Source organism: Engystomops pustulosus, chromosome 10 (assembly GCF_040894005.1).
Source record: "Engystomops pustulosus chromosome 10, aEngPut4.maternal, whole genome shotgun sequence".
NCBI classification, from domain to species: domain Eukaryota; kingdom Metazoa; phylum Chordata; class Amphibia; order Anura; family Leptodactylidae; genus Engystomops; species Engystomops pustulosus.
The window spans coordinates 816919-843261 of record NC_092420.1 but is presented as its reverse complement, the minus strand read 5'-3'; the positions used below and the strand labels follow the sequence as shown (position 1 = coordinate 843261).

At 51.4% G+C, this 26343-nt stretch overlaps 1 protein-coding gene across 3 annotated transcripts in view; it reads right to left on the bottom strand.

Moving 5' to 3' along the window:
- Positions 1-26343, bottom strand: part of LOC140103609 (sodium-coupled neutral amino acid transporter 3-like) — a 115317-nt gene that overhangs the window by 20477 nt on the left and 68497 nt on the right. For 2 of the 3 annotated variants that reach the window (XM_072126753.1, XM_072126752.1), the window contains exons 2-7: positions 23035-23124; positions 22849-22927; positions 19783-19898; positions 15153-15226; positions 14073-14165; positions 13919-14000 (exon numbers count right to left, since the gene is read on the bottom strand). In XM_072126753.1, coding sequence (XP_071982854.1) covers positions 13919-14000; positions 14073-14165; positions 15153-15226; positions 19783-19898; positions 22849-22927; positions 23035-23120 — 530 coding nt within the window. In that variant the 5' untranslated portion in view covers positions 23121-23124. Of the gene's footprint in view, positions 1-13918; positions 14001-14072; positions 14166-15152; positions 15227-19782; positions 19899-22848; positions 22928-23034; positions 23125-25428; positions 25469-26343 lie in introns of all 3 variants that reach the window. The other variant, XM_072126751.1, reaches the window with a different exon arrangement.

Sequence of the window (26343 nt, the reverse complement as noted above, 5' to 3'; positions counted from 1 at the left end):
GTGTGACCCTACACAATGTAACCCCCAGACTGATACAACGTGTGACCCCACACAATGTAACCCCCAGACTAATACAACGTATGACCCCACACAATGTAACCCCCAGACTGATACAACGTGTGACCCTACACAATGTAACCCCCAGACTCATACAACGTATGACCCTACACAATGTAACCCCCAGACTCATACAACGTATGACCCTACACAATGTAACCCCCAGACTGATACAACGTGTGACCCCACACAATGTAACCCCCAGACTAATACAACGTATGACCCTACACAATGTAACCCCCAGACTGATACAACGTGTGACCCCACACAATGTAACCCCCAGACTAATACAACGTATGACCCTACACAATGTAACCCCCAGACTGATACAACGTGTGACCCCACACAATGTAACCCCCAGACTAATACAACGTATGACCCTACACAATGTAACCCCCAGACTGATACAACGTATGACCCCACACAATGTGACCCCCAGACTGATACAACGTATGACCCTACACAATGTAACCCCCAGTCTGATACAACGTATGACCCTACACAATGTAACCCCCAGACTGATACAACGTATGACCCCACACAATGTGACCCCCAGACTGATGCAACGTATGACCCTACACAATGTAACCCCCAGACTGATACAACGTGTGACCCCACACAATGTAACACCCAGACTGATACAACGTATGACCCTACACAATGTAACCCCCAGACTGATACAACGTATGACCCTACACAATGTAACCCCCAGACTGATACAACGTATGACCCTACACAATGTAACACCCAGACTGATACAACGTATGACCCTACACAATGTAACCCCCAGACTGATACAACGTATGACCCTACACAATGTAACCCCCAGACTGATACAACGTGTGACCCTACACAATGTAACCCCCAGACTGATACAACGTGTGACCCTACACAATGTGACCCCCAGACTGATACAACGTGTGACCCCACACAATGTAACCCCCAGACTGATACAACGTATGACCCCACACAATGTAACCCCCAGACTGATACAACGTGTGACCCCACACAATGTAACCCCCAGACTGATACAACGTATGACCCTACACAATGTAACCCCCAGACTGATACAACGTATGACCCTACACAATGTAATCCCCAGACTGATACAACGTATGACCCTACACAATGTAACCCCCAGACTGATACAACGTGTGACCCTACACAATATAACACCCAGACTGATACAACGTATGACCCCACACAATGTAACCCCCAGACTGATACAACGTATGACCCCACACAATGTAACCCCCAGACTGATACAACGTGTGACCCCACACAATGTAACCCCCAGACTGATACAACGTGTGACCCCACACAATGTAACCCCCAGACTGATACAACGTATGACCCCACACAATGTAACCCCCAGACTCATACAACGTATGACCCTACACAATGTAACCCCCAGACTCATACAACGTATGACCCTACACAATGTAACCCCCAGACTCATACAACGTGTGACCCTACACAATGTAACCCCCAGACTGATACAACGTGTGACCCCACACAATGTAACCCCCAGACTAATACAACGTATGACCCCACACAATGTAACCCCCAGACTGATACAACGTGTGACCCTACACAATGTAACCCCCAGACTGATACGTGTGACCCTACACAATGTGACCCCCAGACTGATACAACGTGTGACCCCACACAATGTAACCCCCAGACTGATACAACGTGTGACCCTACACAATGTAACCCCCAGACTGATACAACGTGTGACCCCACACAATGTGACCCCCAGACTGATACAACGTGTGACCCCACACAATGTAACCCCCAGACTAATACAACGTATGACCCTACACAATGTAACCCCCAGACTGATACAACGTGTGACCCCACACAATGTAACCCCCAGACTCATACAACGTATGACCCTACACAATGTAACCCCCAGACTGATACAACGTGTGACCCCACACAATGTAACCCCCAGACTCATACAACGTATGACCCTACACAATGTAACCCCCAGACTGATACACGTGTGACCCCACACAATGTAACCCCCAGACTAATACAACGTATGACCCCACACAATGTAACCCCCAGACTGATACAACGTATGACCCTACACAATGTAACCCCCAGACTGATACAACGTATGACCCTACACAATGTAACCCCCAGACTGATACACGTGTGACCCCACACAATGTAACCCCCAGACTAATACAACATATGACCCCACACAATGTAACCCCCAGACTGATACAACGTATGACCCTACACAATGTAACCCCCAGACTGATACAACGTGTGACCCTACACAATGTAACCCCCAGACTGATACAACGTGTGACCCCACACAATGTAACCCCCAGACTGATACAACGTATGACCCCACACAATGTAACCCCCAGACTGATACAACGTATGACCCTACACAATGTAACCCTCAGACTGATACAACGTGTGACCCTACACAATGTAACCCTCAGACTGATACAACGTGTGACCCTACACAATGTAACCCCCAGACTGATACAACGTATGACCCTACACAATGTAACCCCCAGACTGATACAACGTGTGACCCTACACAATATAACACCCAGACTGATACAACGTATGACCCTACACAATGTAACCCCCAGACTGATACAACGTATGACCCTACACAATATAACACCCAGACTGATACAACGTATGACCCTACACAATGTAACCCCCAGACTGATACAACGTATGACCCTACACAATATAACACCCAGACTGATACAACGTATGACCCTACACAATATAACACCCAGACTGATACAACGTGTGACCCTACACAATGTAACCCCCAGACTCATACAACGTGTGACCCCACACAATGTGACCCCCAGACTGATACAACGTATGACCCCACACAATGTAACCCCCAGACTGATACAACGTATGACCCTACACAATGTAACACCCAGACTGATACAACGTATGACCCTACACAATGTAACCCCCCGTCTGATACAACGTATGACCCTACACAATGTAACCCCCAGACTGATACAACGTATGACCCTACACAATGTGACCCCCAGACTGATACAACGTATGACCCTACACAATGTAACCCCCAGTCTGATACAACGTATGACCCTACACAATGTAACCCCCAGACTGATACAACGTATGACCCTACACAATGTAACCCCCTGACTGATACAACGTGTGACCCCACACAATGTGACCCCCAGACTGATGCAACGTATGACCCTACACAATGTAACCCCCAGACTGATACAACGTGTGACCCCACACAATGTAACACCCAGACTGATACAACGTATGACCCTACACAATGTAACCCCCAGACTGATACAACGTATGACCCTACACAATGTAACCCCCAGACTGATACAACGTATGACCCTACACAATGTAACACCCAGACTGATACAACGTATGACCCTACACAATGTAACCCCCAGACTGATACAACGTGTGACCCTACACAATGTAACCCCCAGACTGATACAACGTGTGACCCCACACAATGTAACACCCAGACTGATACAACGTGTGACCCCACACAATGTAACCCCCAGACTAATACAACGTATGACCCTACACAATGTAACCCCCAGACTGATACAACGTATGACCCTACACAATGTAACCCCCAGACTGATACAACGTATGACCCTACACAATGTAACCCCCAGACTGATACAACGTATGACCCTACACAATGTAACCCCCAGACTGATACAACGTGTGACCCTACACAATGTGACCCCCAGACTGATACAACGTGTGACCCTACACAATGTAACCCCCAGACTGATACAACGTATGACCCCACACAATGTAACCCCCAGACTGATACAACGTGTGACCCCACACAATGTAACCCCCAGACTGATACAACGTGTGACCCTACACAATGTGACCCCCAGACTGATACAACGTGTGACCCCACACAATGTAACCCCCAGACTGATACAACGTATGACCCTACACAATGTAACCCCCAGACTGATACAACGTGTGACCCCACACAATGTGACCCCCAGACTGATACAACGTATGACCCCACACAATGTAACCCCCAGACTGATACAACGTGTGACCCCACACAATGTGACCCCCAGACTGATACAAGGTATGACCCCACACAATGTAACCCCCAGACTGATACAACGTATGACCCTACACAATATAACACCCAGACTGATACAACGTATGACCCCACACAATGTAACCCCCAGACTGATACAACGTATGACCCCACACAATGTAACCCCCAGACTGATACAACGTATGACCCTACACAATGTAACCCCCAGACTGATACAACGTATGACCCTACACAATGTAACCCCAGACCGATACAACGTATGACCCTACACAATGTAACCCCCAGACTGATACAACGTATGACCCTACACAATGTAACCCCCAGACTGATACAACGTATGACCCTACACAATGTAACCCCCAGACTGATACAACGTATGACCCTACACAATGTAACCCCCAGACTGATACAACGTATGACCCCACACAATGTAACCCCCAGACTGATACAACGTGTGACCCTACACAATGTAACCCCCAGACTGATACAACGTATGACCCTACACAATGTAACCCTCAGACTGATACAACGTGTGACCCCACACAATGTAACCCCCAGACTGATACAACGTATGACCCCACACAATGTAACCCCCAGACTGATACAACGTGTGACCCTACACAATGTAACCCCCAGACTGATACAACGTATGACCCTACACAATGTAACACCCAGACTGATACAACGTATGACCCCACACAATGTAACCCCCAGACTGATACAACGTGTGACCCCACACAATGTAACCCCCAGACTGATACAACGTATGACCCTACACAATGTAACCCCCAGACTGATACAACGTATGACCCTACACAATGTAACCCCCAGACTGATACAACGTGTGACCCTACACAATGTAACACCCAGACTGATACAACGTGTGACCCCACACAATGTAACACCCAGACTGATACAACGTGTGACCCCACACAATGTAACCCCCAGACTAATACAACGTATGACCCTACACAATGTAACCCCCAGACTGATACAACGTATGACCCTACACAATGTAACCCCCAGACTGATACAACGTATGACCCTACACAATGTAACCCCCAGACTGATACAACGTATGACCCCACACAATGTAACCCCAGACCGATACAACGTATGACCCTACACAATGTAACCCCCAGACTGATACAACGTATGACCCTACACAATGTGACCCCCAGACTGATACAACGTATGACCCTACACAATGTAACACCCAGACTGATACAACCTATGACCCCACACAATGTAACCCCCAGACTGATACAACGTATGACCCCACACAATGTAACCCCCAGACTGATACAACGTATGACCCTACACAATGTAACCCCCAGACTGATACAACGTGTGACCCTACACAATGTAACCCCCAGACTGATACAACGTATGACCCTACACAATGTAACACCCAGACTGATACAACGTATGACCCCACACAATGTAACCCCCAGACTAATACAACGTATGACCCCACACAATGTAACCCCCAGACTGATACAACGTGTGACCCTACACAATGTAACCCCCGGCTGACTTGCAGCGACTGTACTGTAACCAGGGTGCCTACACAGATATATTGTAACAAACCGACCCAAGTAATAAACCAGGCACATGTATATGTGAAGGTGATACATGATCAGATTGTTACATTGTATCACGGTAAGTGTTAAGACTAACAAACAGATCTATATAGGGTCATCTCAACAGATACAATGTAACAACACCTCTACAGTGCGCATAGACTGGAAGATATGGGGGATGTGCAGGAGAGGAGCAGGTTCCATCCGTCATTGGCAGTACAGGGGGACGTGCAGACACTTAGTTATTTTTAGGAGGTGGTGTGGTCAGGGTGATAGATTGTACCCCCCCCCCCCTGTACAGTCTCCTCCCCCCGGGGTGTAATGGCTGATAACAGAGAGTAATAGATTGTATCCCCCCCTGTACAGTCTCCTCTCCCCGGGGTGTAATGGCTGATAACAGAGAGTAATAGATTGTATCCCCCCCTGTACAGTCTCCTCTCCCCGGGGTGTAATGGCTGATAACAGAGAGTAATAGATTGTATCCCCCCTGTACAGTCTCCTCCCCCCGGGGTGTAATGGCTGATAACAGAGAGTAATAGATTGTATCCCCCCTGTACAGTCTCCTCTCCCCGGGGTGTAATGGCTGATAACAGAGAGTAATAGATTGTATCCCCCCTGTACAGTCTCCTCTCCCCGGGGTGTAATGGCTGATAACAGAGAGTAATAGATTGTATCCCCCCCTGTACAGTCTCCTCTCCCCGGGATGTAATGGCTGATAACAGAGAGTAATAGATTGTATCCCCCCCTGTACAGTCTCCTCTCCCCGGGATGTAATGGCTGATAACAGAGAGTAATAGATTGTATCCCCCCTGTACAGTCTCCTCTCCCCGGGGTGTAATGGCTGATAACAGAGAGTAATAGATTGTATCCCCCCCCCTGTACAGTCTCCTCCCCCCGGGGTGTAATGGCTGATAACAGAGAGTAATAGATTGTACCCCCCCCCCTGTACAGTCTCCTCTCCCCGGGGTGTAATGGCTGATAACAGAGAGTAATAGATTGTATCCCTCCTGTACAGTCTCCTCTCCCCGGGGTGTAATGGCTGATAACAGAGAGTAATAGATTGTATCCCCCCCCCTGTACAGTCTCCTCTCCCCGGGGTGTAATGGCTGATAACAGAGAGTAATAGATTGTATCCCCCTGTACAGTCTCCTCTCCCCGGGGTGTAATGGCTGATAACAGAGAGTAATAGATTGTATCCCCCCCTGTACAGTCTCCTCCCCCCGGGGTGTAATGGCTGATAACAGAGAGTAATAGATTGTATCCCCCCCTGTACAGTCTCCTCTCCCTGGGGTGTAATGGCTGATAACAGAGAGTAATAGATTGTATCCCCCCCTGTACAGTCTCCTCCCCCCGGGGTGTAATGGCTGATAACAGAGAGTAATAGATTGTATCCCCCTGTACAGTCTCCTCCCCCCGGGATGTAATGGCTGATAACAGAGAGTAATAGATTGTATCCCCCCCCCTGTACAGTCTCCTCCCCCCGGGGTGTAATGGCTGATAACAGAGAGTAATAGATTGTATCCCCCCTGTACAGTCTCCTCTCCCCGGGATGTAATGGCTGATAACAGAGAGTAATAGATTGTATCCCCCCTGTACAGTCTCCTCTCCCCGGGATGTAATGGCTGATAACAGAGAGTAATAGATTGTATCCCCCCTGTACAGTCTCCTCTCCCCGGGGTGTAATGGCTGATAACAGAGAGTAATAGATTGTATCCCCCTGTACAGTCTCCTCTCCCCGGGATGTAATGGCTGATAACAGAGAGTAATAGATTGTATCCCCCCTGTACAGTCTCCTCTCCCCGGGGTGTAATGGCTGATAACAGAGAGTAATAGATTGTATCCCCCCTGTACAGTCTCCTCTCCCCGGGGTGTAATGGCTGATAACAGAGAGTAATAGATTGTATCCCCCCCTGTACAGTCTCCTCTCCCCGGGATGTAATGGCTGATAACAGAGAGTAATAGATTGTATCCCCCCCTGTACAGTCTCCTCTCCCCGGGGTGTAATGGCTGATAACAGAGAGTAATAGATTGTATCCCCCCCCTGTACAGTCTCCTCTCCCCGGGGTGTAATGGCTGATAACAGAGAGTAATAGATTGTATCCCCCCCTGTACAGTCTCCTCTCCCCGGGATGTAATGGCTGATAACAGAGAGTAATAGATTGTATCCCCCCCCTGTACAGTCTCCTCTCCCCGGGGTGTAATGGCTGATAACAGAGAGTAATAGATTGTATCCCCCCCCTGTACAGTCTCCTCTCCCCGGGGTGTAATGGCTGATAACAGAGAGTAATAGATTGTATCCCCCTGTACAGTCTCCTCTCCCCGGGATGCAATGGCTGATAACAGAGAGTAATAGATTGTATCCCCCCTGTACAGTCTCCTCTCCCCGGGATGTAATGGCTGATAACAGAGAGTAATAGATTGTATCCTCCTGTACAGTCTCCTCTCCCCGGGGTGTAATGGCTGATAACAGAGAGTAATAGATTGTATCCCCCCTGTACAGTCTCCTCTCCCCGGGGTGTAATGGCTGATAACAGAGAGTAATAGATTGTATCCTCCCTGTACAGTCTCCTCTCCCCGGGGTGTAATGGCTGATAACAGAGAGTAATAGATTGTATCCCCCCCTGTACAGTCTCCTCTCCCCGGGATGTAATGGCTGATAACAGAGAGTAATAGATTGTATCCCCCCCTGTACAGTCTCCTCTCCCCGGGGTGTAATGGCTGATAACAGAGAGTAATAGATTGTATCCCCCCTGTACAGTCTCCTCTCCCCGGGGTGTAATGGCTGATACCAGAGAGTAATAGATTGTATCCCCCCCTGTACAGTCTCCTCTCCCCGGGATGTAATGGCTGATAACAGAGAGTAATAGATTGTATCCCCCCCTGTACAGTCTCCTCTCCCCGGGGTGTAATGGCTGATAACAGAGAGTAATAGATTGTATCCCCCCTGTACAGTCTCCTCTCCCCGGGGTGTAATGGCTGATAACAGAGAGTAATAGATTGTATCCCCCTGTACAGTCTCCTCTCCCCGGGATGTAATGGCTGATAACAGAGAGTAATAGATTGTATCCCCCCTGTACAGTCTCCTCTCCCCGGGATGTAATGGCTGATAACAGAGAGTAATAGATTGTATCCCCCCTGTACAGTCTCCTCTCCCCGGGATGTAATGGCTGATAACAGAGAGTAATAGATTGTATCCCCCCCTGTACAGTCTCCTCTCCCCGGGATGTAATGGCTGATAACAGAGAGTAATAGATTGTATCCCCCCCTGTACAGTCTCCTCTCCCCGGGATGTAATGGCTGATAACAGAGAGTAATAGATTGTATCCCCCCTGTACAGTCTCCTCTCCCCGGGATGTAATGGCTGATAACAGAGAGTAATAGATTGTATCCCCCCCTGTACAGTCTCCTCTCCCCGGGATGTAATGGCTGATAACAGAGAGTAATAGATTGTATCCCCCCCTGTACAGTCTCCTCTCCCCGGGATGTAATGGCTGATAACAGAGAGTAATAGATTGTACCCCCCCTGTACAGTCTCCTCTCCCCGGGATGTAATGGCTGATAACAGAGAGTAATAGATTGTATCCCCCCCTGTACAGTCTCCTCTCCCCGGGATGTAATGGCTGATAACAGAGAGTAATAGATTGTATCCCCCCCCTGTACAGTCTCCTCTCCCCGGGGTGTAATGGCTGATAACAGAGAGTAATAGATTGTATCCCCCCTGTACAGTCTCCTCTCCCCGGGGTGTAATGGCTGATAACAGAGAGTAATAGATTGTATCCCCCCCTGTACAGTCTCCTCTCCCCGGGGTGTAATGGCTGATAACAGAGAGTAATAGATTGTATCCCCCTGTACAGTCTCCTCTCCCCGGGATGTAATGGCTGATAACAGAGAGTAATAGATTGTATCCCCCCCTGTACAGTCTCCTCTCCCCGGGGTGTAATGGCTGATAACAGAGAGTAATAGATTGTATCCCCCCTGTACAGTCTCCTCTCCCCGGGGTGTAATGGCTGATAACAGAGAGTAATAGATTGTATCCCCCCTGTACAGTCTCCTCTCCCCGGGATGTAATGGCTGATAACAGAGAGTAATAGATTGTATCCCCCCCTGTACAGTCTCCTCTCCCCGGGGTGTAATGGCTGATAACAGAGAGTAATAGATTGTATCCCCCCTGTACAGTCTCCTCTCCCCGGGATGTAATGGCTGATAACAGAGAGTAATAGATTGTATCCCCCCTGTACAGTCTCCTCTCCCCGGGATGTAATGGCTGATAACAGAGAGTAATAGATTGTATCCCCCCCTGTACAGTCTCCTCTCCCCGGGGTGTAATGGCTGATAACAGAGAGTAATAGATTGTATCCCCCTGTACAGTCTCCTCTCCCCGGGATGTAATGGCTGATAACAGAGAGTAATAGATTGTATCCCCCCCTGTACAGTCTCCTCTCCCCGGGATGTAATGGCTGATAACAGAGAGTAATAGATTGTATCCCCCCTGTACAGTCTCCCCGGGGTGTAATGGCTGATAACAGAGAGTAATAGATTGTATCCCCCCTGTACAGTCTCCTCTCCCCGGGGTGTAATGGCTGATAACAGAGAGTAATAGATTGTATCCCCCCCTGTACAGTCTCCTCTCCCCGGGATGTAATGGCTGATAACAGAGAGTAATAGATTGTATCCCCCCTGTACAGTCTCCTCTCCCCGGGGTGTAATGGCTGATAACAGAGAGTAATAGATTGTATCCCCCCTGTACAGTCTCCTCTCCCCGGGGTGAAATGGCTGATAACAGAGAGTAATAGATTGTATCCCCCCCTGTACAGTCTCCTCTCCCCGGGATGTAATGGCTGATAACAGAGAGTAATAGATTGTATCCCCCCTGTACAGTCTCCTCTCCCCGGGATGTAATGGCTGATAACAGAGAGTAATAGATTGTATCCCCCCTGTACAGTCTCCTCTCCCCGGGATGTAATGGCTGATAACAGAGAGTAATAGATTGTATCCCCCCCTGTACAGTCTCCTCTCCCCGGGATGTAATGGCTGATAACAGAGAGTAATAGATTGTATCCCCCCCTGTACAGTCTCCTCTCCCCGGGATGTAATGGCTGATAACAGAGAGTAATAGATTGTATCCCCCTGTACAGTCTCCTCTCCCCGGGATGTAATGGCTGATAACAGAGAGTAATAGATTGTATCCCCCCCTGTACAGTCTCCTCTCCCCGGGATGTAATGGCTGATAACAGAGAGTAATAGATTGTATCCCCCCCTGTACAGTCTCCTCTCCCCGGGGTGTAATGGCTGATAACAGAGAGTAATAGATTGTATCCCCCCCTGTACAGTCTCCTCTCCCCGGGATGTAATGGCTGATAACAGAGAGTAATAGATTGTATCCCCCCCTGTACAGTCTCCTCTCCCCGGGATGTAATGGCTGATAACAGAGAGTAATAGATTGTATCCCCCCCTGTACAGTCTCCTCTCCCCGGGATGTAATGGCTGATAACAGAGAGTAATAGATTGTATCCCCCCCTGTACAGTCTCCTCTCCCCGGGATGTAATGGCTGATAACAGAGAGTAATAGATTGTATCCCCCCCTGTACAGTCTCCTCTCCCCGGGATGTAATGGCTGATAACAGAGAGTAATAGATTGTATCCCCCCTGTACAGTCTCCTCTCCCCGGGATGTAATGGCTGATAACAGAGAGTAATAGATTGTATCCCCCCCTGTACAGTCTCCTCTCCCCGGGATGTAATGGCTGATAACAGAGAGTAATAGATTGTATCCCCCCCTGTACAGTCTCCTCTCCCCAGGGATGTAATGGCTGATAACAGAGAGTAATAGATTGTATCCCCCCCTGTACAGTCTCCTCTCCCCGGGATGTAATGGCTGATAACAGAGAGTAATAGATTGTATCCCCCCTGTACAGTCTCCTCTCCCCGGGATGTAATGGCTGATAACAGAGAGTAATAGATTGTATCCCCCCTGTACAGTCTCCTCTCCCCGGGGTGTAATGGCTGATAACAGAGAGTAATAGATTGTATCCCCCCCTGTACAGTCTCCTCTCCCCGGGGTGTAATGGCTGATAACAGAGAGTAATAGATTGTATCCCCCCCTGTACAGTCTCCTCTCCCCGGGTGTAATGGCTGATAACAGAGAGTAATAGATTGTATCCCCTCCTGTACAGTCTCCTCTCCCCGGGGTGTAATGGCTGATAACAGAGAGTAATAGATTGTATCCCCCCTGTACAGTCTCCTCTCCCCGGGGTGTAATGGCTGATAACAGAGAGTAATAGATTGTATCCCCCCTGTACAGTCTCCTCTCCCCGGGATGTAATGGCTGATAACAGAGAGTAATAGATTGTATCCCCCCCTGTACAGTCTCCTCTCCCCGGGATGTAATGGCTGATAACAGAGAGTAATAGATTGTATCCCCCCTGTACAGTCTCCTCTCCCCGGGGTGTAATGGCTGATAACAGAGAGTAATAGATTGTATCCCCCCCTGTACAGTCTCCTCTCCCCCGGGATGTAATGGCTGATAACAGAGAGTAATAGATTGTATCCCCCCCTGTACAGTCTCCTCTCCCCGGGATGTAATGGCTGATAACAGAGAGTAATAGATTGTATCCCCCCTGTACAGTCTCCTCTCCCCGGGATGTAATGGCTGATAACAGAGAGTAATAGATTGTATCCCCCCTGTACAGTCTCCTCTCCCCGGGGTGTAATGGCTGATAACAGAGAGTAATAGATTGTATCCCCCCTGTACAGTCTCCTCTCCCCGGGATGTAATGGCTGATAACAGAGAGTAATAGATTGTATCCCCCCTGTACAGTCTCCTCTCCCCGGGGATGTAATGGCTGATAACAGAGAGTAATAGATTGTATCCCCCCTGTACAGTCTCCTCTCCCCGGGGTGTAATGGCTGATAACAGAGAGTAATAGATTGTATCCCCCCCTGTACAGTCTCCTCTCCCCGGGGATGTAATGGGCTGATAACAGAGAGTAATAGATTGTATCCCCCCCTGTACAGTCTCCTCTCCCCGGGATGTAATGGCTGATAACAGAGAGTAATAGATTGTATCCCCCCTGTACAGTCTCCTCTCCCCGGGGTGTAATGGCTGATAACAGAGAGTAATAGATTGTATCCCCCCCTGTACAGTCTCCTCTCCCCGGGATGTAATGGCTGATAACAGAGAGTAATAGATTGTATCCCCCCCTGTACAGTCTCCTCTCCCCGGGATGTAATGGCTGATAACAGAGAGTAATAGATTGTATCCCCCCCTGTACAGTCTCCTCTCCCCCCCCCCCCGGGATGTAATGGCTGATAACAGAGAGTAATAGATTGTATCCCCCCCTGTACAGTCTCCTCTCCCCGGGGTGTAATGGCTGATAACAGAGAGTAATAGATTGTATCCCCCCTGTACAGTCTCCTCTCCCCGGGGTGTAATGGCTGATAACAGAGAGTAATAGATTGTATCCCCCTGTACAGTCTCCTCTCCCCGGGGTGTAATGGCTGATAACAGAGAGTAATAGATTGTATCCCCCCTGTACAGTCTCCTCTCCCCGGGGTGTAATGGCTGATAACAGAGAGTAATAGATTGTATCCCCCCCTGTACAGTCTCCTCTCCCCGGGGTGTAATGGCTGATAACAGAGAGTAATAGATTGTATCCCCCCCTGTACAGTCTCCTCTCCCCCGGGATGTAATGGCTGATAACAGAGAGTAATAGATTGTATCCCCCCTGTACAGTCTCCTCTCCCCGGGATGTAATGGCTGATAACAGAGAGTAATAGATTGTATCCCCCCTGTACAGTCTCCTCTCCCCGGGATGTAATGGCTGATAACAGAGAGTAATAGATTGTATCCCCCCTGTACAGTCTCCTCTCCCCGGGGTAACAGAGAGTAATAGATTGTATCCCCCCCTGTACAGTCTCCTCTCCCTAGGTTGTAATGGCTGATAACAGAGAGTAATAGATTGTATCCCCCCTGTACAGTCTCCTCTCCCCGGGGGTGTAATGGCTGATAACAGAGAGTAATAGTGTATCCCTCCCTGTACAGTCTCCTCTCCCCGGGATGTAATGGCTGATAACAGAGAGCAGTAGATGGTATCCCCCCCGGGGTGCAGTGGCTGATAATAGGGAGCAGTAGATGGTATCCCCCCCCCCCCCCGGGGTGCAGTGGCTGATAACAGCGAGCAGTAGTGACTCACGTGCTCTTCTCCGGGAGGTTGAGGAATGTCTGGATGACGAGGGGCAGCTCGGATTTGACGATGTACAGGTAGCTGGACATGGCTGCGGGTGACAGAGGGTGAGTGTGAGTGGGGGAGGGGTGATTGGGCGCTGGGGTAGGTGTCCGGTACTTACCTCCGATGTTCTGCAGTGTTATCGCTATGGCGGCCGCCATCTTTCCCGGGGTCCCGAAGGCTTTGTACCCGAGCTGCTCATAGGCGCGTATCCCTGCAACACACAGCGCAGCGCATGAGCGGCCGCACAGACCAGCACCCAGAGCACCCGCAGCACCCAGAGCACCCGCAGCACCCAGAGCACCCGCAGCACCCAGAGCATCCGCAGCACCCAGAGCATCCGCAGCACCCAGAGCATCCGCAGCACCCAGAGCATCCGCAGCACCCAGAGCATCCGCAGCAACCAGAGCACCCGCAGCAACCAGAGCACCAGCACCACCAACAGCTTCCGCAGCAGCAGCAGCACCCAGAGCACCCACAGCATCCGCAGCACCCAGAGCACCCGCAGCACCCACAGCAACCACAGCAACCACAGCAACCACCAAAAGCTTTCGCAGCAGCCGCAGCACCCACAGCACCCACAGCACCCGGAGCACCCGCAGCACCCAGAGCATCCGCAGCACCCAGAGCATCCGCAGCACCCAGAGCACCCGCAGCACCCAGAGCACCCGCAGCAACCACAGCACCAGCAGCACCAACAGCACCAGCAGCACCAACAGCTTCCGCAGCAGCCGCAGCACCCACAGCATCCGCAGCACCCAGAGCACCCGCAGCAACCACAGCACCAGCACCACCAACAGCTCCCACAGCAGCCGCAGCACCCACAGCAGCCGCAGCATCCACAGCACCAGCACCACCAACAGCTTCCACAGCAGCAGCAGCACCCACAGCACCCAGAGCAACCGCAGCACCCAGAGCAACCGCAGCACCCAGAGCAACCGCAGCACCCGCAGCACCACCAACAGCTTCCGCAGCACCCAGAGCACCCGCAGCACCCAGAGCACTCGCAGCACCCAGAGCACTCGCAGCACCCAGAGCACCCGCAACAACCACAGCACCCGCAGCAACCACAGCACCCGCAGCAACCACAGCACCCGCAGCACCCAGAGCACCCGCAGCAGCCGCAGCATCCACAGCACCAGCACCACCAACAGCTTCCGCAGCACCCAGAGCACCTGCAGCACCCACAGCACCCACTCACCTACGACCCCGGAGGACTTGAGCAGCAGGTGGATGGAGTATGTGGACAGCAGCGCCACAGCCGTCAGCAGGAACCTGCAAGATCAGGGAATATGAACATCACAGCGTAGGATCTCTGCTTGCAGTCAGTGAAATGAGGGATCAGTGGGAGGAACGCTCTGCAGCTCAGTGCGAGTGTCTGTCCCTGAGCCGTGGGAACCTGCAGCTGCACCCTCCACACCCCACACAAGCTGCATCAAGCACCCAGCAGGTGTCACACAAGGCCTTCTCCTGCACGCTGCACACCTACCTCTGGGGTCCCCAAACTTACACCGCCGCCCATAGCACAGCCAAGCCTGCACCATCAGGCAACTTTATCTCTCACACAGTGATAACTAACCACACTGCACCTGCAGACAACCTTAGCTTTATATAGCATCAGCCAGCCCAGCACTGCGCCGTCATACAACCTCTGCTATCATACAGAATAGTAAACGTGCACCATCATACAACCTTAGCTTTTATATAGCATCAGCCAACCCAGCACTGTGCCGTCATACAACCTCTGCTATCATACAGAATAGTAAACGTGCACCATCATACAACCTTAGCTTTTATATAGCATCAGCCAACCCAGCACTGTGCCGTCATACAACCTCTGCTATCATACAGAATAGTAAACGTGCACCATCATACAACCTTAGCTTTTATATAGCATCAGCCAACCCAGCACTGTGCCGTCATACAACCTCTGCTATCATACAGAATAGTAAACGTGCACCATCATACAACCTTAGCTTTATATAGCATCAGCCAGCCCAGCACTGCGCCGTCATACAACCTCTGCTATCATACAGAATAGTAAACGTGCACCATCATACAACCTGAGCTTTATATAGCATCAGCCAGCCCAGCACTGCGCCGTCATACAACCTCTGCTATCATACAGAATAGTAAACGTGCACCATCATACAACCTTAGCTTTATATAGCATCAGCCAACCCAGCACTGCGCCGTCATACAACCTCTGCTATCATACAGAATAGTAAACGTGCACCATCATACAAACTGAGCTTTATATAGCATCAGCCAGCCCAGCACTGCGCCGTCATACAACCTCTGCTATCATACAGAATAGTAAACGTGCACCATCATACAACCTGAGCTTTATATAGCATCAGCCAGCCCAGCACTGCGCCGTCGTACAACCTCTGCTATCATACAGAATAGTAAACGTGCACCATCATACAACCTTAGCTTTATATAGCATCAGCCAGCCCAGCACTGCGCCGTCATACAACCTCTTCTATCATACAGAATAGTAAATGTGCACCATCATACAACCTTAGCTTTATATAGCATCAGCCAGCCCAGCACTGTGCCGTCATACAACCTCTGCTATCATATAGAATAGTAAACGTGCACCATCATACAACCTTAGCTTTTATATAGCATCAGCCAGCCCAGCACTGCGCCGTCATACAACCTCTTCTATCATACAGAATAGTAAACGTGCACCATCATACAACCTTAGCTTTATATAGCATCAGCCAACCCAGCACTGCGCCATCATACAACCTCTGCTATCATACAGAATAGTAAAAGTGCACCATCATACAACCTTAGCTTTGTATAGCATCAGCCAGCCCAGCACTGCGCCGTCATACAACCTCTGCTATCATACAGAATAGTAAACGTGCACCATCATACAACCTTAGCTTTTATATAGCATCAGCCAGCCCAGCACTGCGCCGTCATACAACCTCTGCTATCATACAGAATAGTAAACGTGCACCATCATACAACCTTAGCTTTTATATAGCATCAGCCAGCCCAGCGCCGTCATACAACCTCTGCTATCATACAGAATAGTAAACGTGCACCATCATACAACCTTAGCTTTTATATAGCATCAGCCAGCCCAGCACTGCGCCGTCATACAACCTCTGCTATCATACAGAATAGTAAACGTGCACCATCATACAACCTCAGCTTTTATATAGCATCGGCCAGCCCAGCACTGCGCTGTCATACAACCTCTGCTATCATACAGAATAGTAAACGTGCACCATCATACAACCTCAGCTTTTATATAGCATCAGCCAGCCCAGCACTGCGCTGTCATACAACCTCAGCTATCATAGAGAATAGTAAACGTGCACCATCATACAACCTTAGCTTTTATATAGCATCAGCCAGCCCAGCACTGCGCCGTCATACAACCTCTGCTATCATACAGAATAGTAAACGTGCACCATCATACAACCTCAGCTTTTATATAGCATCAGCCAGCCCAGCACTGCGCTGTCATACAACCTCTGCAATCATAGAGAATAGTAAACGTGCACCATCATACAACCTTAGCTTTTATATAGCATCAGCCAGCCCAGCACTGCACCGTCATACAACCTCTGCTATCATACAGAATAGTAAAAGTGCACCATCATACAACCTTAGCTTTTATATAGCATCAGCCAGCCCAGCACTGCGCCGTCATACAACCTCTGCTATCATACAGAATAGTAAACGTGCACCATCATACAACCTTAGCTTTTATATAGCATCAGCCAGCCCAGCACTGCGCCGTCATACAACCTCTGCTATCATACAGAATAGTAAACGTGCACCATCATACAACCTGAGCTTTATATAGCATCAGCCAGCCCAGCACTGCGCCGTCATACAACCTCTGCTATCATACAGAATAGTAAACGTGCACCATCATACAACCTTAGCTTTTATATAGCATCAGCCAGCCCAGCACTGCGCCGTCATACAACCTCTGCTATCATACAGAATAGTAAACGTGCACCATCATACAACCTTAGCTTTTATATAGCATCAGCCAGCCCAGCACTGCGCCGTCATACAACCTCTGCTATCATACAGAATAGTAAACGTGCACCATCATACAACCTTAGCTTTTATATAGCATCAGCCAGCTCAGCACTGCGCTGTCATACAACCTCTACTATCATATAAAATAGTAAACGTGCAGCATCATACAACCTTAGCTTTTATATAGCATCAGCCAGCCCAGCACTGCGCCGTCATACAACCTCTGCTATCATACAGAATAGTAAACGTGCACCATCATACAACCTTAGCTTTTATATAGCATCAGCCAGCCCAGCACTGCGCCGTCATACAACCTCTGCTATCATACAGAATAGTAAAAGTGCACCATCATACAACCTTAGCTTTATATAGCATCAGCCAGCCCAGCACTGCGCCATCATACAACCTCTGCTATCATACAGAATAGTAAACGTGCACCATCATACAACCTTAGCTTTTATATAGCATCAGCCAGCCCAGCACTGCGCCGTCATACAACCTCTGCAATCATAGAGAATAGTAAACGTGCACCATCATACAACCTTAGCTTTTATATAGCATCAGCCAGCCCAGCACTGCGCCGTCATACAACCTTTGCTATCATACAGAATAGTAAACGTGCACCATCATACAACCTTAGCTTTTATATAGCATCAGCCAGCCCAGCACTGCGCCGTCATACAACCTCTGCTATCATACAGAATAGTAAACGTGCACCATCATACAACCTTAGCTTTTATATAGCATCAGCCAGCCCAGCACTGCGCCGTCATACAACCTCTGCTATCATACAGAATAGTAAACTTGTACCATCATACAACCTTAGCTTTATATAGCATCAGCCAGCCCAGCACTGCGCCATCATACAACCTCTGCTATCATACAGAATAGTAAACGTGCACCATCATACAACCTTAGCTTTATATAGCATCAGCCAGCCCAGCACTGCGCAATCATACAACCTCTGCTATCATACAGAATAGTAAACGTGCACCATCATACAACCTTAGCTTTTATATAGCATCAGCCAGCCCAGCACTGCGCTGTCATACAACCTCAGCTATCATATAGAATAGTAAACGTGCACCTTCATACAACCTTAGCTTTTATATAGAATAGTAAATGTGCACCTGCAGACAACCTTAGCTTTTGTATATCATCAGTAAACCCAGCACTGCACCATCAGCACAGTAGCGTAAAATAATCCTACAAGTCGCGCAGTAGAACACCATCAGGCAACTTTGTCATCCTACACATAACCTCACGCTCTCCCTTCCTGCATCAGGCACACACCATCAGTGACCCCCGATCCGGCTGAATGACCTCACGCTGAACCCCTACACATCCTTACATAGACTTTATCATGGGGATGACATGACCTCGGTCTTATCTTGCAGTTATTCTGGCACCTGGCACCCTCCTCGCCCCTGTGTGCCCAGAATTCAGACGTCTGTTCCCACGGGATCGGAGAACACGCTGCCCCTACATTAAGGATCTGGGTGCCAGGGGGGAGGGGGGGGGAGATCCAGGGTAATTAACCTATCAGTGCCCGGAGCCCAGGCTCATACCTGAGGAGCTGTGATGTCATGTGACATGGGGGGGGGGGTCATGTGACATGGGGGGGGGTACACATGCGTCCAGCCAGGACTCCTCTACTATGGAGTGGACCCCTTATCTATAGGGGCTCTATAATCCCCGCCCTGTGCTGTAGAGCTCACAGTCAGTGAATGGAACCTCTCACATGACCTACCTCTGGGGCTGAACCTGGGCTGACACATTGTAACAAACACACGGCTGCAGTAGGGGGCACTTACAGGAAGAGCAGGACGCCGGTGTTCGCCATGGCGTATGCCAGTCCCAGGATGCCGCTGCCCATGATGGCGTTACTCAGGTTAAAGACCGACATCCCGAAAGACGTCTTCCCCTCGAACTGTGAGGAAAGAATTGTGAGACTCCTGCAGGACGTGAGCAGGACACATGCACAGGGAAGTATAAACCACGTATAGTGGCTATAGGGTCACACTGCGCAGTGTCCAGTATAGAGGCTATAGGGTCACACTGTGCGGTGTCCAGTATAGTAGCTATAGGGTCACACTGTGCGGTGACCAGTATAGAGGCTATAGGGTCACACTGTGCGGTGTCCAGTATAGAGGCTATAGGGTCACACTGTGCGGTGTCCAGTATAGTAGCTATAGGGTCACACTGTGCGGTGTCCAGTATAGAGACTATAGGGTCACACTGCGCAGTGTCCAGTATAGAGGCTATAGGGTCACACTGTGCAGTGTCCAGTATAGAGGCTATAGGGTCACACTGTGCAGTGCCCAGTATAGAGGCTATAGGGTCACACTGCGCAGTGTCCAGTATAGAGGCTATAGGGTCACACTGTGCGGTGTCCAGTATAGTGGCTATAGGCTCACACTGTGCGGTGTCCAGTATAGTAGCTATAGGGTCACACTGTGCGGTGACCAGTATAGAGGCTATAGGGTCACACTGTGCGGTGTCCAGTATAGTGGCTATAGGGTCACACTGCGCAGTGTCCAGTATAGTAGCTATAGGGTCACACTGTGCGGTGTCCAGTATAGTAGCTATAGGGTCACACTGTGCCCTGTCCAGCATAGAGGCTATAGGGTCACACGGTGCCATGTCCAGTATAGAGGCTATAGGGTCACACTGTGCCCTGTCCAGTATAGTGCCTATAGGGTCACACTGTGCCCTGTCCAGTATAGTGCCTATAGGGTCACACTGTGCGGTGTCCAGTATAGAGGCTATAGGGTCACACTGTGCCCTGTCCAGCATAGTGGCTATAGGGTCACACTGCGCAGTGTCCAGTATAGTAGCTATAGGGTCACACTGTGCGGTGTCCAGTATAGTAGCTATAGGGTCACACTGTGCGGTGTCCAGTATAGTGGCTATAGGGTCACACTGTGCAGTGTCCAGTATAGAGGCTATAGGGTCACACTGTGCAGTGTCCAGTATAGTGCCTATAGGGTCACACTGTGCCATGTCCAGTATAGTGTCTATAGGGTCACACTGTGCGGTGTCCAGTATAGTGGCTATAGGGTCACACTGTGCCCTGTCCAGCATAGTGGCTATAGGGTCACACTGCGCAGTGTCCAGTATAGTAGCTATAGGGTCACACTGTGCGGTGTCCAGTATAGTAGCTATAGGGTCACACTGTGCGGTGTCCAGTATAGTGGCTATAGGGTCACACTTTGCTGTGTCCAGTGTAGAGGCTATAGGGTCACACTGTGCCCTGTCCAGCATAGAGGCTATAGGGTCACACTGTGCCCTGTCCAGCATAGAGGCTATAGGGTCACACTGTGCCCTGTCCAGTATAGTGCCTATAGGGTCACACTGTGCAGTGTCCAGTATAGTGCCTATAGGGTCACACTGTGCAGTGTCCAGTATAGCAGCTATAGGCTCACACTGTGCTGTGTCCAGTGTAGAGGCTATAGGGTCACACTGTGCCCTGTCCAGTATAGAGGCTATAGGGTCACACTGTGCCATGTCCAGTATAGAGGCTATAGGGTCACACTGTGCAGTGTCCAGTATAGAGGCTATAGGGTCACACTGTGCAGTGTCCAGTATAGCAGCTATAGGGTCACACTGTGCAGTGTCCAGTATAGAGGCTATAGGGTCACACTGTGCAGTGTCCAGTATAGTGCCTATAGGGTCACACTGTGCCATGTCCAGTATAGTGTCTATAGGGTCACACTGTGCGGTGTCCAGTATAGTGGCTATAGGGTCACACTGTGCGGTGTCCAGTATAGTGGCTATAGGGTCACACTGCGCAGTGTCCAGTATAGTAGCTATAGGGTCACACTGTGCGGTGTCCAGTATAGTAGCTATAGGGTCACACTGTGCGGTGTCCAGTATAGAGGCTATAGGGTCACACTGTGCGGTGTCCAGTATAGTGGCTATAGGGTCACACTGTGCGGTGTCCAGTATAGTGGCTATAGGGTCACACTGCGCAGTGTCCAGTATAGTAGCTATAGGGTCACACTGTGCGGTGTCCAGTATAGTAGCTATAGGGTCACACTGTGCGGTGTCCAGTATAGAGGCTATAGGGTCACACTGTGCCCTGTCCTGTATAGTGGCTATAGGTTCACACTGTGCCCTGTCCAGTATAGTGGCTATAGGGTCACACTGTGCGGTGTCCAGTATAGTGGCTATAGGGTCACACTGTGCGGTGTCCAGTATAGAGGCTATAGGGTCACACCGCGCAGTGTCCAGTATAGCAGCTATAGGGTCACACTGTGCTGTGTCCAGTATAGAGGCTATAGGGTCACACTGCGCAGTGTCCAGTATAGTAGCTATAGGGTCACACTGTGCCCTGTCCTGTATAGTGGCTATAGGTTCACACTGTGCCCTGTCCTGTATAGTGGCTATAGGTTCACACTGTGCCCTGTCCAGTATAGTGGCTATAGGGTCACACTGTGCGGTGTCCAGTATAGTGGCTATAGGGTCACACTGTGCGGTGTCCAGTATAGGGGCTATAGGGTCACACTGTGCAGTGTCCAGTATAGTGGCTATAGGGTCACACTGTGCGGTGTCCAGTATAGTGGCTATAGGGTCACACTGCGCAGTGTCCAGTATAGTAGCTATAGGGTCACACTGTGCGGTGTCCAGTATAGTGGCTATAGGGTCACACTGTGCGGTGTCCAGTATAGTGGCTATAGGGTCACACTGTGCGGTGTCCAGTATAGAGGCTTTAGGGTCACACTGCGCAGTGTCCAGTATAGTAGCTATAGGGTCACACTGTGCGGTGTCCAGTATAGTGGCTATAGGGTCACACTGTGCGGTGTCCAGTATAGTGGCTATAGGGTCACACTGTGCGGTGTCCAGTATAGAGGCTATAGGGTCACACTGTGGTTACTCACATCTGTGAATCTGGTTTTCTCTTTCCCGGAGACATGAGGAAGAAACTCCTCCAGTTCTTGGTTCTCGGGTCCAGTGAAACTAAATAGAGCAGAAATAACCGGTTACTGGGGCCCAGTCCTGTGGGGCCCCTATAGGGGTATAGGAGCCCCCCCAACCCCCCCCCCCCCAGTGCAGATGACAAGAACCTGGGCTCCGGCGTCTCTGATCCCATCGCTCCATTGGATTTCTCACACAAGCGCATGTCCACCATCTCCGTCTGTGGAGGCTCCATGTCACTGCAAGAGACAGACAAGGTGAGAGGGGTGCGAGGGTGCAGGGTGCAAGTGGGTGCAGGGGTGTGAGTGGGTGCAGGTGTGAGTGAGTGCAGGTATGTGTGGGGTGCAGGGTGTGAGTGGGTGCAGGGAGTAAGTGGGTGCAGGGTGTAAGTGGGTGCAGGGTGTAAGTGGGTGCAGGGTGTAAGTGGGTGCAGGGGTGTGAGTGGGTGCAGGGGTGTGAGTGGGTGCAGGGAGTAAGTGGGTGCAGGGTGTAAGTGGGTGCAGGGTGTAAGTGGATGCAGGGTGTAAGTGGATGCAGGGTGTAAGTGGGTGAAGGGGTGTGAGTGGGTGCAGGGGTGTGAGTGGGTGCAGGGTGTGAGTGGGTGCAGGGGTGTGAGTGGGTGCAGGGGTGTGAGTGGGTGCAGGTGTGAGTGGGTGCAGGGTGTGAGTGGGTGCAGGGTGTGAGTGGGTGCAGGGTGTGAGTGGGTGCAGGGTGTGAGTGGGTGCAGGGTGTGAGTGGGTGCAGGGTGTGAGTGGGTGCAGGGTGTGAGTGGGTGCAGGTGTGAGTGGGTGCAGGTGTGAGTGGGGTGCAGGTGTGAGTGGGGTGCAGGGTGTGAGTGGGTGCAGGGTGTGAGTGGGTGCAGGGGTGTGTGTGGGTGCAGGGTGTGAGTGGGTGCAGGGTGTGAGTGGGTGCAGGGTGTGAGTGGGTGCAGGGGAGTGTGTGGGTGCAGGGTGTAAGTGGGTGCAGGGTGTGAGTGGGTGCAGGTATGTGTGGGGTGCAGGTATGTGTGGGGTGCAGGGTGTGAGTGGGTGCAAGGTGGTGTGAGTGGGTGCGGGGGTGTGTGTGGGTGCAGGGGTGTGAGTGGGTGCAGGGGTGTGAGTGGGTGCAGGGTGTGAGTGGGTGCAGGGTGTGAGTGGGTGCAGGGGTGTGAGTGGGTGCAGGGGTGTGAGTGGGTGCAGGGGTGTGAGTGGGTGCAGGGGTGTGAGTGGGTGCAGGGGTGTGAGTGGGTGCAGGGGTGTGAGTGGGTGCAGAGTATGAGTGGGTGCAGGGTGTGAGTGGGTGCAGGGGTGTGAGTGGGTGCAGGGGTGTGAGTGGGTGCAGGTATGTGTGGGGTGCAGGGTGTGAGTGGGTGCAAGGTGGTGTGAGTGGGTGCGGGGGTGTGTGTGGGTGCAGGGGTGTGAGTGGGTGCAGGGGTGTGAGTGGGTGCAGGGGTGTGAGTGGGTGCAGGGTGTGAGTGGGTGCAGGGTGTGAGTGGGTGCAGGGGTGTGAGTGGGTGCAGGGGTGTGAGTGGGTGCAGGGGTGTGAGTGGGTGCAGGGGTGTGAGTGGGTGCAGGGGTGTGAGTGGGTGCAGAGTATGAGTGGGTGCAGGGGTGTGAGTGGGTGCAGGGGTGTGAGTGGGTGCAGGGTGTGAGTGGGTGCAGGGGTGTGTGTGGGTGCAGGGTGTGTGTGGGGTGCAGGGTGTGTGTGGGGTGCAGGGTGTGTGTGGGTGCAGGGGTGTGTGTGGGTGCAGGGTGTGAGTGGGTGCACGGTGTGAGTGGGTGCAGGGGTGTGAGTGGGTGCAGGGGTGTGTGTGGGTGCAGGGGTGTGTGTGGGTGCAGGGTGTGTGTGGGTGCAGGGTGTGAGTGGGTGCAGGGTGTGAGTGGGTGCAGGGTGTGAGTGGGTGCACGGTGTGAGTGGGTGCAGGGGTGTGTGTGGGTGCAGGGTGTGAGTGGGTGCAGGTATGTGTGGGGTACAGGGTGTGAGTGGGTGCAGGGTGTGTGTGGGTGCAGGGTGTGAGTGGGTGCACGGTGTGAGTGGGTGCAGGGGTGTGTGTGGGTGCACGGTGTGAGTGGGTGCAGGGGTGTGTGTGGGTGCAGGGGTGTGTGTGGGTGAAGGGTGTGAGTGGGTGCAGGTATGTGTGGGGTACAGGGTGTGAGTGGGTGCAGGGTGTGTGTGGGTGCAGGGTGTGAGTGGGTGCAGGGTGTGAGTGGGTGCAGGGTGTGAGTGGGTGCAGGGTGTGAGTGGGTGCAGGGTGTGAGTGGGTGCAGGGTGTGAGTGGGTGCAGGGTGTGAGTGGGTGCAGGGTGTGAGTGGGTGCAGGGTGTGAGTGGGGTACAGGGTGTGAGTGGGTGCAGGGTGTGAGTGGGTGCAGGGTGTGAGTGGGTGCAGGGTGTGAGTGGGTGCAGGGGTGTGAGTGGGTGCAGGGGTGTGAGTGGGTGCAGGGGTGTGAGTGGGTGCAGGGTGTGAGTGGGTGCAGGGGTGTGAGTGGGTGCAGGGTGTGAGTGGGTGCAGGGGTGTGAGTGGGTGCAGGGTGTGAGTGGGTGCAGGTGTGTGTGGCGCTGGCACCTATGTGTGCGCTCCATCTCCTCCGGTCAATTCCTGCTCCCTGAAAACAAACAAGATAAGGAGGGTGGAGAGGAGCGAGCACCGGCCTCCCCACACATCCTGCATGTAGCATCTCTATGCACAATCCCATGATGCCCCTGGTGAGCGCCGGCCTCCCCACACATCCTGCATGTAGCATCTCTATTCCCAATCCCATGATGCCCCTGGTGAGCGCCGGCCTCCCCACACATCCTGCATGTAGCATCTCTATGCACAATCCCATGATGCCCCTGGTGAGCGCCGGCCTCCCCACACATCCTGCATGTAGCATCTCTATGCACAATCCCATGATGCCCCTGGTGAGCGCCGGCCTCCCCACACATCCTGCATGTAGCATCTCTATGCACAATCCCATGATGCCCCTGGTGAGCGCCGGCCTCCCCACACATCCTGCATGTAGCATCTCTATGCACAATCCCATGATGCCCCTGGCGAGCGCCGGCCTCCCCACACATCCTGCATGTAGCATCTCTATGCACAATCCCATGATGCCCCTGGTGAGCGCCGGCCTCCCCACACATCCTGCATGTAGCATCTCTATGCACAATCCCATGATGCCCCTGGTGAGCGCCGGCCTCCCCACACATCCTGCATGTAGCATCTCTATGCACAATCCCATGATGCCCCTGGTGAGCCCCGGCCTCCCCACACATCCTGCATGTAGCATCTCTATTCACAATCCCATGATGCCCCTGGCGAGCGCCGGCCTCCCCACACATGCTGCATGTAGCATCTCTATGCACAATCCCATGATGCCCCTGGTGAGCGCCGGCCTCCCCACACATCCTGCATGTAGCATCTCTATTCACAATCCCATGATGCCCCTGGTGAGCGCCGGCCTCCCCACACATCCTGCATGTAGCATCTCGATGCACA